The sequence below is a fragment of the Falco rusticolus genome, chromosome 8 (genome assembly GCF_015220075.1).
Source record: "Falco rusticolus isolate bFalRus1 chromosome 8, bFalRus1.pri, whole genome shotgun sequence".
Classification (NCBI taxonomy): domain Eukaryota; kingdom Metazoa; phylum Chordata; class Aves; order Falconiformes; family Falconidae; genus Falco; species Falco rusticolus.
In genome coordinates, this window is record NC_051194.1 from 37,224,700 (window position 1) to 37,245,759 (window position 21,060).

The window sequence follows — 21,060 nt, forward strand, 5'->3', positions numbered from 1 at the left end:
CCCACAGGGTGCCCTGACAATTTCACTGATTCCCAATGTTTAAATCCCATTACTGCTTTTCAAGGCTGTATGAGGCTCATCTTTATTGATAACCAGCCCAAGGACCTCATTTTAGTTCAGCAAGGCTCCCTGGGGAATTTTAGTGATTTACACATTGATCTGTGTGGCATCAAAGACAGGTAATTATTGTTTCTTTTTTCATGTATTTGTTCTTTTTTCATCCTAGTGCTTTATAAATACAGGTTGTATTAAGTGAAAATTGTAATCTGCCAACATTACAGATATTAGGCATAATAGAACTACTAATAGAAAATATTACAGCAAAGGTAGGACTGGAGGGGAAATGGTTTCAATTACATGATGCTCTCTTCACGTTGACTTGCGGGAAATAGAGTATGCAAATTCAATCAAATTACAGATTGGTGAAAGGATTAAATTTTATGCATAAACAACATTTGATTGCTTTGAAGTTTTAAAGGGAAATGAAAGAGAAAAAAATTATTTGATTCATCAGAACATGTCATCCCCTTAATATATTAGCTGGTTTTGCTTAAGTAGATCATTTACAGTTTTTCTTGTTAGTCATTAGAGCACAGCACATTTATAATACAGATATGGTACACCTCATGCGACATACTGGCCATTCAGTAGGACAATATAATGATGAAATGTCTGTATCTACCAGAGACACATTTCAGTTTAACTACTGCTCTGAATCCCTCCTAAGCTGAAACCTGACAGGAAACCCAGATTTTCTCATAAAGAATAGAGAGGAAATAAGAAACCAATTATTTTTTTTTTAAGTATTTCCTAATTTCTCCTTTGCTTCCTATGGATTTTTAGTGTCTAAATGTTACTGAATTATTTCTACAACTATGTACTTTGAAGTTAATACATGGAATAATAGGCTTTGATGTTATTTTATTTTATTTTTTTCAGTCTAGCAAAGTTCTGAAAAATACTGCTGGAAATTTCATGTGCTTCAAATAGTTAAGGGGGTAGTAAAGGATGCTTTGGAAATGCGTTAGGAGCTTAAGCATTTAACATGATTTTTTCAGACATTGCTTAGGGAGGTAGAGCTGAAGGCTGATCTCCATTATTGCTTACTGCAGGAGGAATCAGGCTGCTGGAGCTGCAGTCCTTTGAAAAGTGGGCAAAAGCTCTGTTATGTGAGACCTTTGTGCTCACCTTTGTATGTTCATGTTTGTTAACTTATACAGAGAAAATGCTGACTCTGCTGATCAAATCTGTTTCCATGTTGAACGATGACTGAATTCAGGGGGATACGAATTTCACACCTGGTGTGCCTGAAATGGTAGATGGAATTAACAAGATGCAGCTGACTTAACAGAAGGAAGGAAAATATAAATTTTCCTGAGAATTAAGAGAAAGTATTTTGTTGTTTTCTTGGAAAAAGATTTTTTAAGATTGAGTGGACCATTCAAAGGCAACTTGTATGTTTGTGTATTGAAACAGAAGAGAACTCTTCTGTTCTGATGTAGAGGTGCTGTGGGATGTCTCCAGTGCCTTCATTGTCACCAAGTCCGGGATGCAGTGGGCATCTGTGGTACTACTGTGAGTGTCTTGCTTACCTTCAGTATCCCAAGGATGACCACCCTCAGTCTGTGCTCATCCCACACAATCATTCAGGCCAAGGATCCAAACGTAGTAAGAATGATGGCACTTAACATAATCATTACCTTGAATATATCACACATGTAAACAAAAGTTACATGTGAACTAGTGAAGATGAAAGTACCATCTTCCAATGAGGGTCTCTGGACAGCCTTAAATTTATGTGTCTGTACTATATGATATAGGTAGATCTATAGTAGGTATGACCTATAGTAGATCGTATTGCAGATGTGATATACCTAGATCATAAGGTAGATTTGATCACAAAACCAAGGCAGACTTAAAAGAAGGGGGAAAAAAAGGATTTGATTTACAATTGCCAAAAGTGATTCTCTTACGGCTGGATTTAGTGTATGAATGGAGGTGCCCTGAAGGGGGAGAGAGAAGCCTGTGGTGTGGGAAGGTGTTGGGCTGAAGTTCAGAAATTCCCCACATCACAGAAGGGTGCAAGCCTCACTGGAGCCATGGAGATTGCAGCCTTCTCATTGAGTGAAACACCCAGCGCCCTCTCCCCCCGCCTGGCAATTCCAGTAACTGCTGAATTTGTTTTGCAGGGAATAAGAAAGGATTTTTTTTTTCTAAATCATATTACACATTTTACACATCTGGGGCACAATTTTGAGAGAGGCTAAATTTACAGAACTGATTTCAGGAAGTTAAAAAAGTTGTTCAAAAATTCACAGGATGAAGTACTGCTGGTGCAGTACAGAACTCAAGAATAGTCATAGCAGCTAGGGACAGCTGGAAAGAGGGATGAAATTCAAAGAAAATAAATAAGGAAAATACAGACAAGAGCAAATCCTTGGTGTTATTTTATCAACACAATTATTTCTAAGCCTGGGGGTGAGCTGGGGAAAGGCTGAACAACAAAGTATTCATGGAGTCTGTTACCATTTTTGAAAATTCTAGGTTCTGCAAGCCTATATTACGGCATAATTGGTTACTACAAACTATAGATGGAAAGTTCGGGAGAATAAGAGGTTTGAATTCAAATCTAAAGACTGCATTGCACTGTAGTCTGCATGGCATATGCTTGAGTTTGTTTTCAAATCTTGTGCAAATTGGTTCATTGCACAAAATGTCAGACCCTTCCTGTCACTGTAAGTTCAGCTAGTCACGGTAGCTGACCTAGTGCTCTGTACCACAGCAGCTCTGGGCTGTAGGAAAGTTGGGATCTGGCTCCAGGCGTACAGTATCCAGCTGCTCATTCTCTCTATATAAGGAGTGTTAAAACTGTGTAAAAGCATCTTCTTCAAGAAATGTGGTCTTTCCTTTCTTAATTATAAGATTTATTGCTGTGTAAACTGTAAAGTACGTGTTTTTGTAATTTTAGTGCATGTGGGAATTGTGTACCTTAATTAACATGTAAATGGGACATTTATCTTGGTTATCTAAGCAAAAAAAAAACTCTTTTGAGGAATATGCCTCTATTTAGAAAGTAGTTTAATTGTTACAGGTTTGTAGGCCAAGTTCATTCCAGCCTGGGCTCTGAAAGCGGTGGGTAGGCAGCTCACTACATCTTGTGCCTCCTCTTAAAAAGAGAATTAATGCCTTTGTTTTGAAAGATGATAAACCAGGGCTATTATTGGTGCCAGAAGTATGTTTTCACGAGAAAATCTAGTTGTGTAAGCATATTACAGATACACACACCCCCACCCCCATGATTCCCTGTATAAAGTGACCAGCCTTAATTAATTTAAATGGAGCCATCTGAGGAACTAAGCCTTAATATCTCATTATTTCTCTAGTATTTGGACTATATGTCTGCTCAAGTGAACTTGGCATGAATGCCTTCTGACTCCCTGTATTTGTTATTTCCATCCTTTAGTAGCTATTTATCTGGAAATAAATGCCTTGTCACTAGCTGAGGTATCAGAGTACACACAAAAAATGGCAATGTCCATAGAAATATAAAGAGTTCTGCCTTCTTTCAGTTTGATGTCTGGGGAGACAGTGCTAAGTTAAGGTGCTTTTGGAGACACAAGTGAACTTGACCCTCTTGCTGACCCTGCTTTGAGCAGGCAGCTTTTGCTGGAGACCTCCAGAGGCTCCTTGCAGCCTCAGCGATCCTGTGAATGAGGCCACTCTGTAGCTGCTCTGGTCTTGGCTGAGTGGGATGTGTCTGTGGGGGCTGAGATCAGCAGATAACACACAGCAAACTCATATTTTATGTGCTTTCAGTAGGGCATTGAGACATTGTAGAGTCTGGGGTTGAACACACCAGTATGGGTTGTCCCAATGATGGAAAAAAAGCTAGTTAGCATCATCTGCTATTAAAAGACTGCTTTTTCTAGGCCTCAGCTGCAGTGCCAGCATCATTAATGTTCCTACTGCTGCATATCAAGTTGCTCTGATTTGCCATCCCCTTGTATAGTACCTACATGTTGTCCTTAGGTGACAGATCTGTGCAAAGAGAGGCATCCCCAATCTATTCTTATCAAAGCTATGTCTGCTCCACAAGCCCTGCAAAGTAGTGCTGTATTCCCTTCTTCACCTCCTTCAAGATAAAACTGTTTCTGCAAACTGTTCCTAGTGCCTTGTGGAACAGGAAAGTATAGATTCATAGAATTATTTAGGTTGGAAAAGACCTTTGAGATCATTAAGTCCAACTGTTAACCCAGGACTGCCAAGTCCGTCTCTAAACCATGTCCCTAAGCACTGCTCCTGCATGTTTTCTAAGCACCTCCAGGGATGGTGATTCCACCACCTCCCTGGGCAGTCTGTTCCAGTGCTTAACCACCCTTTCAGTGAAGAATTTTTTCCTAATATCCAACCTAAACCTCCCCTGGTGCAACTTGAGGCCATTTCCTCTTGTCCTGTCACTTGTTATCTGGGAGAAGAGACTGATCCCCACCTTGCTACAACCTCCTTTCAGGTAGTTGGAGAAAGCAATATCCCCCCTGAGTCTCCTCCAGACTAAACAACGCCATTTCCCTCAGCTGCTCCTCATAAGACTTGTACTCTAGACCCTTCACCAGGTTTGTTGCCCTTCTCTGGACATTCTCTAGCAGTTCTACATCCTTCCTGAAGTGAGAGACCCAAAACCAAACCCAGTATTCAAGGTGCAGCCTCACCAGTGCCGAGTACAGGGAGACCATCATTTCCCTTGTTCCACTGGCCATGTTGTTTTGGATAGAAGCCAGGATGCTGTTGGCCGCCTTGGCCACCTGGGCACACTGCTGGCTCACGTTCAGCCGGCTGTCGACCAGCACCCCCAGGCCCTTTTCCTCCAGGCACTCCCAGCCCCCTGCCCCCAGCCCGTAGCGCTGCGGGGGGTTGCTGTGACCCACGGGCAGGACCCGGCACTGAGCCCTGTTGAACCTCATACAACTGACCTGGGCCCATCGGTCCAGCCTGTCCCGATCCTCTGCAGAGCCTCCTGCCCTCTGCACATCAACACTCCCTGCCAGCTTTGTGTTGTCTGCAAATTTGCTGAGGGTGCTCTCAGTCCTCTTGTCCATATCATCGATAAAGATATTAGAAAGAACTGGCCCCAATACTGAGCCAAAAGTGGAATCTGTAGAAGGAAGCATTTTTTCTTGTAGCAATGTGTGTGTAGGACTCTTGGCATTATCCCTACTGCCTGCCTAGTGTAAATCCAGCTTCTTTTTTTTTTTTTTCTTCTTTTTTTTCTGTTGTTTGTAGTATGTATATGTGCTGTGGTTGTCCAAATACACAGATTGCTTAGTCTTTTCTGAGGAGGTTGCAAAGTGTGGTGCTTACACTGCTCCTGTTATGAAGTGTTAGAGGTCATGGCTGCCTGCAATGTATTTATTCCTATTCCAATGAGAGGTAAAGAAGAAATGAGGCAATATCCTGCTAAGCCATAGAAGTCTGCTCTGTATTTAAAAGAAAGTAGATATCATTTTATCCCTCTTTGTTGTTGCCTTTTCAGGATTTCTGCTTGGTTAGGAATGCAGGTGCACATCAGGGGTTGTTTGCCTTATGCTGAATTAATAAGTTGGAAAATACACTTCCTTACAGCCTGCTGGCATTTCCCCTCTATGGCATGGTACGGAGCAGAAAGTAATAAGCAAGAGATGTTGGAAAGTGAAGGTGCTATGAAGTCCTTGAACTCAGAGACTTTTTGTTGGGGAGGAAAAGAGCACCTTGAGTATCTATGCAGTCTTTTGCAGTAGTACATGTAATATATTGACCGTCTATGACGAAAAGCTATCTGGCATAGACCCAAACAAATAAACGCAGACTCTCTTTGAATTTATTTTCAGTTCAGAGTGATATAGATTAAGTTCATGACTACAGGGACCATACAGCCCTCAGTTCTGGTGTTTTGCACTATAAGTTTTTTTGGGGAAGGGAGGCATTTTCGGGGGGGTGTGACATATTAAGCTTAAAAGCTGCCGGGGGAAAGCCTGAGCAATAAGAAAGTCTAATGAGAACAGAATAATGCTTTCTGTCTTTGGCCCTTAATTTGTAGGGAGGACGTAAATGTGAAGGGATGGGTAGGTGACAAGCAGCATAAAAAATTAATTTACTTCTCACAGATGCTGTAAATCAGAAGGGATCCACTCCCTTCTCTTGGGCCCCACTAAGTCTTTAGTTTTAAGTGGATGGCCAAGCTCCATGTCCTTCACCTGAAGGTAGTGTGTTACAGATCCAAGCTGGAGAGACTTTGCTAAGTACTTCTGGTTAGACAAAAGAAAAGAAAAAAATACCCAAAACCCAAACAAAAAACCCACAAACCACAACAGGATGTCTTTTTCCTATGGTGTCTTCACTTATGCATTTCCCTCCTCAGTATTTTACAGCATTTGCAAAGACTGCTTGACCCTATCAAACAGCCTTCTGGAAATGGGTTAAGGATGTGGTTACAGAAACTTCTCACTCAGCTGGGTAAGAAATCACAGCTGCATCTAGCGCAGCAGCCAGTTGGGCAGAGCGTGGCTGCTGCAGAGCTCTTCTTTCAGTCTTTTTAACATTGATGAAAGGCACGAGGCTGCTGTCCCCACAGATGCCAGTGCTTCCCTTCCCTGGCTAGCATGTGCCTGTGGCAGAACAGAGGGTTGAGTCTTCTTGTGCCTTCTCAGACTGACAAACCCTGAACTGTTTCTTCAGAAGAGTGGTAACGAAAGTATTGGTTTCTCTAGCGCTAATAAGGATTCTCAAACCTGAGGTTTATTTAGAGCTGTGATGGGCCATAAACTTAGATCAGTTGCCCTTTTCTTCATGTGTTTTCTCTTGTTAGCTTAAAAAGAAAACATGCTTGCTGCCATTCCCCTGATCTAAGCGGGACCCCTGAGCCATAACACTGATGCCAAAATACCCAGCTCTTAACATCTACAGCCTTCATTTTGAAATTTGGGATAACTGGCAACTCTACAAATCTTGAAATACAAAACAGAGCCAGTGAGAAAAACAGGTGGGCAACTGTGTCTGACTGAGGAGCAGCAGTGGGTTGAGCAAACCCTGTGAGGTAAACACTAGTCAGGGTTGCCACTTGGTGATTAACTGTCCTGGGTTCATTAGCAGTCATGCTTCCAAATTTCTGTTCTCTGTAAACATACAGAGAGCCAAAACTGTTTCTTGAATGGCCCTGTCTCTATGAAAAAACATGAAATAGGTCTAGAAAACATCCCATGCAAAGAAAGATTAAGTCTGGTTCTTTAATCAGAAGAGATTGCTGAGGGGAGGCAGCATAATGGTCTCCAGGTACTAAAAGCCTGCTGCAGCACAGAAGGGAATAATGATCTTTTCTGACCAGGATGTATAGGAGAGCAGCCATAGCATAGACTGCCTGAGGAGACTGTCAAGTCTCTGTCACTGGAAGGCTTTATGAATAGGTTAGATGAGTCTGTGAGAAATAACAAACGCGGGTATGAGTGATCCTGCCTTGGGGTGTGAGCATGGACTAAGTGATCTTCTAAATTCCCTCCAGCTCTGTGCAATTCTGTTGCATTCACTCAGGCTTCTCCTCTAGCTGGAACAGCTGTGTCTTGTTCTTGCTTTAAGGGTTCTGAAATGTCAACAACAACACTGCTTAAGGAAGAAAAAAGAAAAAAAATAAAACGAAAAAAAACCCCACCTGAAATACCCCAATCCAAACATGTGGGAATTCAGCTCGGCATTTCTCACAGCTGTGAGAAAGCTGATATGGTAGGTGTATCTCTCAGACACTCTAGGGCAGTGCTGTGGCGGCAAGTAGGGACTGTGTAGCCCATAGGTATGGTTTGATGGCTTTTCTTTAACATGAAGTGTATATGTTAAGCTTGGAGTATGAGGAAGTGGGGGAGAAGAAGCCACACTTATTTGTCACTTCCCTGATTTGGTTTTTGATTCTAAAAATGTGTGATTCATTTTTGCAACTGCAAGATGAAGCTCTGTGATTGCAGAATTTAATGCCCTGGTTTTTCTTGGGATTCCTTCTCTGCAGATTCCATGATGTCTAGAATGACAATTCAGCTCAATCTGTGTATCTTTCTTTGATGAACAGTAACTTGGTTCCCTTCTACTTGGCTCTCTATTTTAACAAGATCCTCTGACTTCTTGGAATTCAGGTGTCTGTCCCTCTTTCAGGTGTGGTCAAAATGAGAGTGAGAAGTTTGTAAGCTGTTAGGAGAAAGCAGAGACTGTAACTAGGAACATCTTCCTTAGTAAATCAAGCTAACAACTGTGTGCTGATTCCTTTGCAATCTCTATTTCAGTTGCTAAAAGATTAAATGCAAATCCAGTTGGATGTATTCACTGACTTCAACCTTGGCCTGACCAGCCTTTCCCAAGAAGTATGTCCTCTCTGGGCCACTCAGAGGTGGTGCTGTGTGCAGCTCTGACTATAAGAGTCTGTCATTCAGACCTCTCGGCTGTTTCTAAAACTGACACGGTTCTTTTGTGTGCCACAAACTGTTCTCTACTAGGAGAGATTAAATAGGCTAAGACTCTTCAGCCTGGAGAAGAGAGAGCTAGGCAGGGTTGTACGATGAGGAGCAGCATGAAGGAGGTGAATAATAAACAAGAGTTTGCTGTTTCTTACAAATTCGAATCTTACACAGCATCAAATTGGATGTTGTTAGATGCTGCAGAGGTCAAGTATAAAGGAGAAAGCCAATTAAGCATACATGAATCCATAAGCCACAGATTGCTGGAAGCTGGCAAAGTGTTCAGTGGGATGCTCTTAAAATTATTTCATCAGCATCTTTGCTGTGACACTGTCAGATTAAGGAAATTGGAGGAGAGGCACTGTTGACCTGAAGTGAAATCCAGAGGGAGATGATAATTTTTGGACTAGTAAACCCACATTCCTTACTTTTTTAAAAACATCATTTTCATTATGAGCAGCTTTTTGTACCTTCATTGTTCAAAACCAAAATATACCCTGTCATAGCTGTACTAATCTCAAAATACATTGGTATCTGACTGTGAATTCTGCTACATACCAATACTTTCTGCACTGTGTTTTCTCTTTCTACATGGCAGTGGAATAGTAGGGGTGTGAGTCTGTCTGTGTGTGGGCAAACAATAGAAGGCATAGCCTGGAGGGAATTCAGGCAGCCTCTCATTTAAAAATAAATGAAATGGGTAGGAAAACAAATATGCAGATGCTGAGAATTTGGCCACACTGTTGAGAAGCTTTGGGATTTCCCGTTCAGCAATTGGCTGGAATCATGTTTTGGGACTAGAAATACTAGCTTCAGTCCTGAAGCTGAGTTGGGTGTTTGCTGTGGTTGGCATCCTGTTCAGGGAATAGATGTAGGAATTTGGGCTCAAGAGATACTGCAGCACAAGAGTTGCCATGGATATTAGGAAAATGTGCCAGAAAATCATTAAACCTCAGTCCAGAAACACTGTGGATTTCCAGCCCTTCATCATACGGCACAGATGCTCCCTTTGAGCCGAGCAAGGCTGTCTGCTCCTATAGCAGATGTACCCCCTTGGAATATAGCAGCAAGGGCTGTGGTGTTGCCTGCAGCCTGAAGGCATGAGCTGATTAATCTCATCCACCTCCTGCATGCAGGGGGACAAACTGGTGTGCGGTGTTAGTTACAAAGAAGAAAATTCCATTTCCAGGAGTTCTTGCACTCCATGTGTACACAAAGAAGTAAGATCTGGTGTGGCTTCTCCTGCCAGTTCCCCTAACTCTGTAAAGAAGAAGTGCTTAGGAGGCGTTCCAGTTGGGATAGCTTGTGCCAAACAGCTGTCATAAGGGGAAAGCCGGCGTAATTTTCCTCTGACTTGACACCTCTCATGGAAATAGTCTCCTTTGCCCCTCAGGATGGTGCTAGACAAATGATTGCTTCCACCAGGCTTTTGAGGCGCATCCTTAAATGTGTCACATCCTCTTGAGACACATCCTTAACAATGGTGCTGGTTACATAAATGCTTTTGAACTCCTCAACCCCCATCGAAAAGAATGTGGTATATAAGTTGGCCAGTGACAGAGAAATGTCTGTTTAGAAGCCTGAAATTTCATATGATTCTGCTATTCCTCCCAGGGCTGAAAGAAGTTGAAATTATTGACTTTTTGGTAGCAAAGTTTACCCGGACAGAGGTAGAGCTAAGGCAGATGCAGAAGCACAAGGTGGTGTACACCCATAGTTATATTGTCGTAAGTTCTATATACTATTTGTGCTTGAGTATATGACCAGGTATTATTGGGATTAAGGAGGCCATTTATATGTTGAACATGTCATTATTCAAAAATGAACTATGAGGATAGTCAGAGCCTGCTTTCCTTTAGGCTCAGATTCACGTGAAGACATAGATAAATGCATGTGTTGCTCTCCCTGTCTACAGCTGCTAGGGTACTTTAATCTGATTGCTGCAGTTCATGTTGATTTTGTGCTGATGAAGCTTTGACTGAGTTGTCCTATTTTTACTTGGCTGGCACCCTGCCCTTGCTATAGCAAATACTGACAGTACTTGTCAAGGACAACACTGGGAACTTCAGTTCCCTGAAGTGACCTGGGGGAGGGGGGAGGAAGGGAAAAAAAAAAAAAAAGATTCACGTTGAATCCACCTTGGCGGATGGATGGATAGCGCATCTTGCAGGACATCGTGGGAATTCCAGAGATCTGCAATGAGGAACACAAACCTGACCTCAGATATTTTCTTATAAATCCTGGCGATGTTTCATCTCTAACATCAGCGGGCAGACACAAACACACACTGATATTGCTGTCCTTATTAAACCAAGATTCATCTGCATATTCCAGTTCTCCTAGCAAATACAAATGGAGGGAGCAGCATGTGGTATACATAATAATCGCTGCAATGGGATTGGCGTTAACAGCTTACCTCATTAGGGAGAAGCATACTGAGTTGATTCATGAGTTTGTTTCTCTGTACTACTTGAGTTACGGAGCACAAATAACATCCTTAGTCTCTATCCTTTTATCCCTACCCATGTTTTAACTGAGAAACTTCTTCGGATATTTTCTAAATATTTTAGAAATAAATTAGCTTAAAGTGTTCTTTTTTCTTGCTAATAGAGCTGACCTTTTAAATCCTGCTTTATGCCTATTTCCTTTGTAGATTCCATTAGATTTTACAATCAATTTTTGCTCATAAGAACTAATAAATTTTTACTTTTTACTCCTTTCCTTTTAGTATGGAACTTAACATTGCTTCATGTGTTGTACTGTCAAAATAGGCCTTTGGGAAATTAATTACTATTGCAGGTGAAAGGTGTTAGGATAAATCTGATGAAAGCAGTCTCTTTTCGCATTTCCCCAATCTCCTCTAAGATTTAATGTATGCCCTGCAGCAGAAGCCAAACTTCATATGTTTTTTTTTTTTTCCCTCAAAGTTGGCCATGCAAATGAAAAAATACCTTGGCTAATTATGCCCAGTGAGTTTTAATTTTAATTATTACAGTCCCAGGCTGGGATTGAAAAAGCAAACACTTAATATTGCATTCACCTCCACATAAATACCTGCAGTGCATTGCAGAAAGAATGATAATAATAGAAAAAAAACCCACACCACCCACAATTTGGCATCCATTCTTTTCATTTTCTCTAGTATCCCTATTTTCAGTATTTAATGTCTTCTCTGCAAAAATTGTAATTATTTCATAGTCCAGATTATATTTTTTTTCCCCAGGAAATCCTCTTATGATTCCCTTCTTGGTTTTATAGCAATGAGTTGGATGTTTTTAGATCACACTCCTTGAATTTGGATGCTGATCAAAGCTGGGATGAATTGAAGACATAAAAAGGGCTGTCATCTGTCCTTTTTTAAAACATTTCTGATTTGGGGTAAATCTCAAAGTAGATTAGAATATTGCCTACCAATATGTCCATCATCCAAAACAAAGCATTTAATCTGCACACCTTCAGGTGCTGGAATATCTGGATCTTTTTCTAGAATTTTTCCATTAAATGCTACATACATGAGAGGCTGTCCTGCCTAGTTAGAAGGAGCTGATGGTCCAGGTTATAGTTCTTCTGATCTTTTATGTCACCTTAAAAAGATCACTTCAGTGCTGTAAGTATTTTCCTCCTCACCTTTTGTGTCTCTTGCTGGTTTCAAGTGTAGGCTCCAGTGGACATGTTTACAAATAGCACAGGGCACACTGAAGCTTCATGTCTCCTTTCAGTTTCTATTTTAATTAAGGAAATTATGGACAGATTTTCAAAAAGTTTCCCTTTCTTATGCTTGTGTTGGTACTTTGCAAAACACTGACAATTTGGTTTGTGTTTATGCAGCAACAATTACAATATTTTTAGAAATGTCTCTCTCTTTTTCATCAAATTTTCCTTACAGAGTTTATCTTTTCCCTCTTTCTCTGTAGTAAAACTGAAGTGAAATAGTGACGTGGAAACGGAAGGGGCAAAATATCTTAAATCCGAACTATGTTACATGACAGGGAAGGAAAAGGTGGAAAAGGCTTCTTAATGACTTAATCCCTTGTAAAGATCAATATACAGTGTGGAAAAAATAGTCTTAAAATATAGAGGGATACATAACGTTCTATGAGAGTTGAAGAACCCCTTGGGTCCTTCCCAAAAGTATGCACCTGCATCACCAATTAGACCTGCTAACTAATGTAATTAAACCATTGCAGGTAGCTAATTTTGGAGTGTGAGTCTTGGAAACCTGTCAATAATACCACACAAATTTTGGAGTGGAAGGGCAGGATGCAGAAAAACTGAGCATGATTTTAAAAATCCAAACCCACAAACACCTAAACCCTAGATGCTGGAATTAAAGTCTGAAGACCATCCTCCCTTATCTGTTCTAATGTTTAAACCTAGCTGGGTAATGCAGGTAGTGACAGAGCTTCCCTCTCTGACAGTTTAAGAGCTCACTGACAATGGAGGGTAATAAAACCACGTAGAAGAATTCCCTGCTCTTGGACTGGTATATGAGCTTTGTGCTGTCAGGTGGGCATGGTCTGTGGTGGTTATAAAATAAGAATATGTTTGTAGAAAGCAGTCTCTGTAAAAACAGGCAGTTACAGTGGAAGATGCTACCTTTGAACAAGGAGTTTTCTGTCCTTTGTGATTTTTTTAGTGTGAATGAAAAGGAATGTTTAAGATTATTTGGACAGTGCCATGAGTTGGTTTTGCCTGCCCTGCCTTAATTTAAACAGTTTTGTTTTCCCTGACTTTGTTTCATACATGCAAGACCAGCTGTGGAAAACAAAAATTCAGGCCCATGAAGGGTGCACTGGTCTTTAGAAATACTGTTGCAGAGGAAAATAAAGATGGATTCGTCTGCCACACTCACATCACCGCATATGGATTGGAGACAGATCATGTTTTAATTTAGTCTTGTTCTTTTCCAGATAAATCTCCTTTACCTGATGGCACTGCAAAGTGAATAAGAACAGTGCTGATCTGGTCCTTAAAACTGTGTTTAGTAAATGCTGTAAGGGGTAACTACAGAACTGGTTTGAGCAGGGTGGACTCCTTCCTATAACTGCAGTGACTTGTGCATGTGGGAAGATGCTGGAGCTGGAGATAGTTTTTGTCTTTGATACAGGGTGGAGGAGCTTCCCACTAGCGTTGGAGAGGGGATTTGCCCTGCATGAGATCCCTGTGGAGGAAAAGGGCAGTTTGAAGGTTGGTAGAGGGCTATTTAAGTGGCTTTTGGAATCTAGCTTGAATGTGGAATTGAATTTCTGGGGGGACCTGAATAGAGTTCACCTCCATTGCTATTCCTTTAGAGTCAAAATTCATGGGATGTGCAACCCCATGGTAAATTAAAGGCCTGCTACAGGGATGCATGTAGGGTATAATATCCTGTCCTTGTTTGTTTGTTTGATTTTTGCAGATGGCTTTTCTGCTTTTGTTTTGTAAAACGATGAATTCTAAATGGAACAGCTGTCTGTACAGGATGGTTTATTTGTTTTTTTTATTTTCAAATTTATTTATATAAAATCCTTTCTGTTGATGCCAAACCAAACTGTCAGCACATTTACCTCTATTAAAAATGTAGGTGTTCTAACAACAAAGCAATCAAACCTTTAAAAAATGCCTTTTATCTAAGGCATAGATAACAGGCTCTTTTCCCTTCACTTGTGCTAATCCCAGCACAACCTCCTCCCACAGTTCTGTCCCAGCCACAAGCTGGAGAGCAGTTGGTATCGATGGTCAGATCTTCTGAATGTTGGTCGCACAGTGGTGTGCAAGTACAGAGTCTGAGGAGCAAGGTGTCCAACAACAGAAATAATACAATATTTTAAAGGTTTAGACATCAAGTTGTGCAAATCACAGAAAGAAGAAAAACTTATCTTTGTAACAAATTCCTTTCCATCGTGGAAAAGAATAACAGTCTTTCTTGATGTTACTCTTGTTCTGTTAGTACTCCATGACTTCACAGAATGTAATAAAATTAGGGAAGAAAATGTAAATGGCTTAAAGACCCAAAGAAACTAAAGTGTACCACAACACTTTTTTAAAAGTTGTTGAGTATTCTAAACTTGCAAGAGGAGAGAGAAGTTGAGAGGTGTGGTGATGAGGAGGGAATGTGTGTTGAGGAAAACCAAAGATGTGGAGAGCATTAACCCTTTTGCCACCTATCTTAACATTGGGTTTACTCTCTCCCTTCCTCCCTCTGGTTCTGGTAAGTTCTCTTTTCTCTTTTTTGTTAAGGATACCTAGCCCACTATCTTGCCACAAATGGACATCCAGGGGAAAATAAGAGTGGGTTGTGCTCCTGTGGTTCTTTCTTTTCCAGTGTTCTCTGATCTTTATTTGTTTTCCCATTCGTAAATCCCTGAAGTTACAAGTTGTCTATGTAGTAATTTTAGTGGATTTCTTTTCAAAACACTTGTATGGTCTCCCCTTGAACTCACTTCTTGTATCTAAAATAACATTTGGCGAGGAATCTCACAGATTTATCGCTCAGCAGAGCAGGGGAAAAATCCATGATGTTGCAGTTGGCCTCAATCTGTTGAATTTAGTGGAAAGACATCATTTTACTGAAGCAAAGTACAGGCTGTTACAGTAACACCATGAGTTTCATCATATATGTATATATATGAAGTCATCCATGTTAATGTTATATTTTGTTAATTATACCTGAACTAGCTGCAGCCCATAAATAGGAAAACATGCTGAAATAAAATGAATTTGAGGTAATATTTAGGCAAATTCTTTCTTGATAGAAAAACTTCCAAATTTCATGTGTTTTCTTATTTTGGCATTGTTGAATTTTAGGGACGTAGTGGTTGTCTCAAAATTATGTGTATTGACAGTGTTATTATTCAGGGTGTGTGCTTCTTTTTTCTTTCTCTCATAGTTCCTATTCTTCCTAAATAAAGAGGAAAAAAAGAGGAGTGGTGCAAGGCAGGATGTGTTGTGCTGACTATAACAAAATCTGAGAGGTGCTTACTGAAAGTACTGGGTTTATTTCCAGTCAAGTGTAACATCAAATGTGCAGAAGTCTGCCAGTGTTCCTACTCAAGTAACTTTGTCATTGTTATTTCTTCATCTTTCCCATCAAAGGGCCAAATTTTGCCCTCTAACTTCTATGCAGTTTGTCCTTTGAATTCAAAGGAAGTACATGCACAATTTTGGAGGTGAAGATTTTGTCATCTAAGGACAGTGAATGCTTTTGTGCAGGCTCTGCGTATTGCTCACTTAGATGGCTAAGGTGTGTGTTTTCCAGCTTGGCTAAAGGAGGCAAAAATTTATTTGCTTCATTTATTTTTTTATAGGGTTCATTCACCAAGATATATTCTGTAAATTAATCTGGAATCTGGAAGATAGAGTCCCTGGTCTGTCACAAACTGTCTTAGGCAAATCATTACATTTCAAAGTGTCCCATTTATGATACTTGCAAAAAAATGAATTGATCTGTTTGTTCATTTCCATTGCAAATAGGTCAGGAGTTGCCTGCTGCAGATTTCTAGCTACGAAACCTGCTATGATACCACTGCTTTTTTTGGTAAAATTGCTTGATTCTACTAGAATGCAAATATTAATCTATATTTTAAATTTAGAGGTATTTAAATCCTTCAGCATGAGGATCCGGGACAGTTAGCAAACGGAACAACCCGTGATCTATCCATATGTTGATTTATTTTCATCATAGCTATTTCTTAATTTTGAGTTCTCTGACAGGGTAAATTTTGCTTCTAATGAAGACACAACTGCTCAGTTAGAATGGGATTATGGTAATTATTAGAGTTGCAAAGAAATTTGTTTCATAAGCTCTTAGAAAGGTTAGTTATCTGACCAAAAACAAGATCAATGTGGTTGGTGCTAATTAAAGCAAATAGACTAAGGAATAAAAAAGGTTTAATTCTGAATTTATGAATATCGTTAAAAGCTTAGGTAGCTTGTTTGACTTGCGTTTTGTGCATTATTGGGGGACGAAAAAGTGTCTGTATTTGTAAGACAAGTAGAAATGAAAAGTGACCTTCAACTCTGTAAAGCCTTTAAAAGGAAACTGTTTTAAGGGAATAAATGTGGCTAAGCCTTTGATGCAGGCCTTTGGCAAACCACAGATGACTAATAATTAGCTCTACTGCACTGGGTTAATTAATAAAAGGTAGCTGAAAATAGGCAGAAAGCATATTTGTCCATTACAGTGATGATGTAAGTTATGTTAATAACACAGTGCTGTTCTTTTTACTTCTCCAAAGAGCTTTTCTAACATCAGATGTTTCTTGTCGCAAGCACCTCTGTGGTGTAAATATAACTACTGCTGTTGTACAGGTGATATGAATGAACATTTATCACTAAATAGTAGATAAAAGTAAAGGTGATGTGCTGTGGGCAAGGACAGGCATGACGAAAGCACAAATATGAGCAAATCCACTCATACAGGCAAAATTCATATATACTGCCATAGAGCTGTTGAAACACTGTGCTGCTTCTGCAGCCTCTGGGACCAAAGCTGTTGGGGAGTTCTGGTTTGAGGGACATGGCACGGTCCTGTAGAGAGTAGCTGGGCGTAGATGATGCAACAGCCAGTCCTTTGTGCCATCCTGTAGGCTGGTCTTGTTTTCTTCAGCATCAGCCCAAAGCCTCTAAATCTCTCTTCACTATTGCCACGAGTATGTGATGGCAAGAGGGGCTGGCTGGGTTGTCACTTGTACCAGCAGGGTGTTAGGCTCTGGCAGATGATTTCTGACTGTACCATTAAAGCCCAAAATCTCATCCCTTCTCAGACTTCCTGCCTTGTAAATACAGAGCAAAAGCAACAGGTTTGGCCCTCCCCTGTGTGTCTTTCTTGCTTTTAGAAACAAAGTGTTCTCTGCAGCACTGGAAAAAGCTCCCTGATGAGATAGAAAACCAAGCGTGTCTTTCCCATTGTCTTTCCTCATTTTGTATTTGAACCCAATCATTAATAGAAGCCATAACAATTATTTTTATCGGACCAATACATGTTATAATTGTTTTAAAAGGTGTTACAGATATTTATCAATAACCTAGTTTCTTCTTTAATTCCATATGTCTCTAGTATTTGAATAATTAATATAATAACTGAGTAAGCATTAATAAAAATAGTATTTTATATGATCTTTATAATTTTGTGCACAATGGTATAAATAGAGATCAAGTAGACCTGAGTTCTAGAACAAGCCCCAGACTCACAGTTATACAGGTGACTGTGTATGTATGCACTTCCTTGCAATACAGCAGGCTGAGGACACAGGAGACTGATTGGCCTCTATGTGCATAAACAGGTTTCTTGAGTTATCAGTGTTTGGCAGCTCTAAACAGCCTTGGTCACAAGTTAGTTTATGAATGCTTGGCTGATAGTGCTCAGGAGGCTGGTGAAGATGATGGTTGTTAGTGACATACAGGTTTTCTGCTTACATGCATGAAATGTGTTTTAATTGTAAGGATCCTTGGAGAAGCAGGTTGAAAGCCATAGTTGAAGGCAATATGCACACTTAAGTGCAAGAACATTTTCTAGGGATAAGATGAACTACAATAATACCATGTCTTCAGCGAGTACAAATCTAGGTAGCATCAGTGACTTCACCACTAGCACCACTGACAGATCTGGGCCATAAAAAGGATTTTGAAGCTCAATTTACCACAAAGCAAAGCCTAATGGAGTGCTGGTGTGTAAGATACAAATTGATTGCCTGCTTTCTATCCACCCACCCATCACATAAACAAGTTACTCATTTTTCAAAAGTCAAACATAAAGTGTAAAAGAGATTATCTAATATTCAGTAAGGGGGGGAAAAAGTTCAGGGAGAAAAGGCAAAAAATGGAACAATGTCTGTTTCCATTTAGGCTGATGTAACTCCTTTGCACTGCCTGCGTTTACAGTAGCGTAGTTCAGATCAGAATTCACTTGTTGTCCTGGAGATTGAATTTATGTCTCACGGCTTTTGTTTCTGTTCACTTCCCAAGCTGCATGATGTTATGCCTCTTTCTTCTTTTAATAATTTGCTTCACGATAATACTTTATAGGCATACCAACTAAAATGAGGGGAAGAAGAGAGGGTACAGAACTCATAACTGAAGCATACTTTTCCCCTCACTTCTGAGATTGTCATGCTGTTTGTGTTATCACAAATGTAACTCAGACTAAATCTGATAGCAATGATGCCTGTTTCATCAGAAAACAGAGGACTATCCTTTGAAACAAGATTTCAAAAGCATTTTCACCTGCTCCTTGTCCCTGTCTGTGCTCAGAAAGTTTCTGACACCTTAATTGCTAACAATGGAGGAGCAGTGGGGTGTTGACTGAGAGCAGCTTTACCTACGCGCAGGGTACATTGATGTGGCTGTCCACAGGTGCTGATATTGGAAGTGAATCACATAGCAGAAGAATAAATAATTATTTTGGGTATTACACAGTGATTCAGCCCTAGGAAGCTCTTGCCTGAATGTGGAGTTGAGACAGTTATATAATTATTTTTTCAAGCACATATTTTTTACATAAATGTTTATAATTAATTGGTATTATTTTTTTAAAAACTCTCTCCAAATAGATGTTTACCCGACTACTGTGAGCACGGAGGAAAATGTTTTCAGTCCTGGACCACCTTTTACTGTGATTGTAATGATACAGGCTACATGGGAGCTACCTGTCATAACTGTAAGTAAACCCACATGTACAGTGTTTTGTACTACAACTGGTACATCAAGGTGCACATAAACTAGAGAGGAGCTTTGAGAGAGTTCATATCATATTATAGGACGTAGCATGTCCTGACATGAACCTTGTCATGAACAAGTCAGGAATTGGGTTGGAAATACACAGAAATCCATTTGCAAATATGTATGTTTCTTGACAAATATTATAGAGAAAACAAAACCAGATTATTGTAACTTATTTTCCACATTTTTGGAGAATCTTTAATTCATTTATGTTACATACACATTGTAGATACCATTGGTCATTAAACATTTAGTTGGAGCTGAGCTGGGTGATTTTAATATCTGTTTGGGGCTGTATGCTAATTTTGGTACCATGGGTTTCTTTGGGTTTAGATTATCTGAAAGTTCATGTTGCCAGAACCCAGTTTTCAACAATTTATATTTTTGGAATTTTTCTTGGCTATTATTTAGTCTGCTGCTATTAGCAAGGATACAGTATCTGAAACAGTGGCAGTACAGGAACGATTCAGCTACTGAAATCCACAGTAAAAGGAATATTAAGGTGGTTAAAAGTTTGTTTTAAAGTGTCACAGTAGAGGCACAACATGCTGGGGATTCTAATGAAAAACAGAGGAGAGAAAGGGGAAGCCATAATCAAGCCTGTTTGTATAGCTGACTAAAAGGGAAAATAGTTAGAAAATGAAGGCAAACTTCCTGTTCTATCACTTGAAATAAAGAGAAAAAAAAAAAAAGAGTGAGTAAGAATAACAATTCCAGGAAGACAACTATAACCACTCCAGGTATTTGATGAGCACTTGGGCCACAGCTAGGATCAGATTGGTGAGAGATGCTTTTTTTTCCCAGCTAAAAAGCAGGAAAGAAGAAAAGGTACTTAGTGGTTTGAAGCTGAGAATATTCGCAACCCTACTGCAATTCTGGAGACTTTAATGGTTTGCTAATTAATGGTGAAATCATTTGTGGTGTGGGGTCTGCAGCTGACAGGCTGTTGAGAGGTCTATTCATAGATTCATCACCTGAACTCTACATTGTAAGCACAAAGGAAGCTAAGGGTTTGGTGCAGAAGTTGTGCCAAGCCAGATGAAGGATGGAAAGGAAAATGCTGAGTCTATAGTTTTGAAAAGAAGTTTTACTTTTTCTGTAATGTTTTTGTCATTCTAAAAGGCATCACCCCTCCTCAAAACCTCCAAATCCAACCCAGAGTACATGCAATGATTGAGATCATAGCAGAGTATTTACACCAGCTGATGGTAGGTACAAAACTAGGTGGCTAAATCAATTGGTGAGAAGGGAGAGGCTCCCTGGGGAAGGAAGAGGCATATTGTTATTGACCATCAAAGGCAATTGGGGACGCTGACCTCTAGGCCACATCTGCCCTGTCATATTAGCTTAGGGCCTGAGGCTCACTATGTACGTGCCAGCTCAGTGTGGTTAGTGTCCAAAGGAGACCATCTCATCACTATGGAGGACTGGTTCACGACTAGTTTTCACCATAGACATTTGCAGGGAGCTAGTGAAGCCTCCTGATTCTGTGTACTCGTGTCTGTACTCTCAAAGGCATGTTCATAGCTACAGTTATTTAAGGTCCATTGACATAAAAACTACTCTGAAACTTTCTCATGTAGATCTTGTGTTAAGACTTCCCAGCAGATCAAGCTGTGCACACATGTGATGTACAGCTATTCAGCTGCTCAGCTTATTTACAACCATATAATCAACAGCTAATTTGATTCCAGCTAGATTGTAGAGTCAGCTGCCCTGTAAGCCAAGCAACACTGATAAACAGCAACATTAGTTTGGAGGAGTGCATTCATGTGCTTGAAATGTGTGATGAAACCATTTCAAAGCTAGCAGGCAAATGCAGACTCTTGATAAGAAACATACAGAACAAGAGACGTTATCACTTTCAGGTGATAGCGGTTGACGTACAGGAGTA

General features: G+C 40.1%; 1 protein-coding gene across 1 annotated transcript in view; it reads left to right on the forward strand.

Moving 5' to 3' along the window:
• CNTNAP5 (contactin associated protein family member 5) overlaps window positions 1-21,060 on the forward strand; it is a 295,991-nt gene that overhangs the window by 163,198 nt on the left and 111,733 nt on the right. Inside the window, exons 10-11 of the mRNA XM_037398285.1 lie at window positions 8-179; window positions 18,998-19,104. Coding sequence (XP_037254182.1) covers window positions 8-179; window positions 18,998-19,104 — 279 coding nt within the window. The remainder of the gene's footprint in view (window positions 1-7; window positions 180-18,997; window positions 19,105-21,060) is intronic.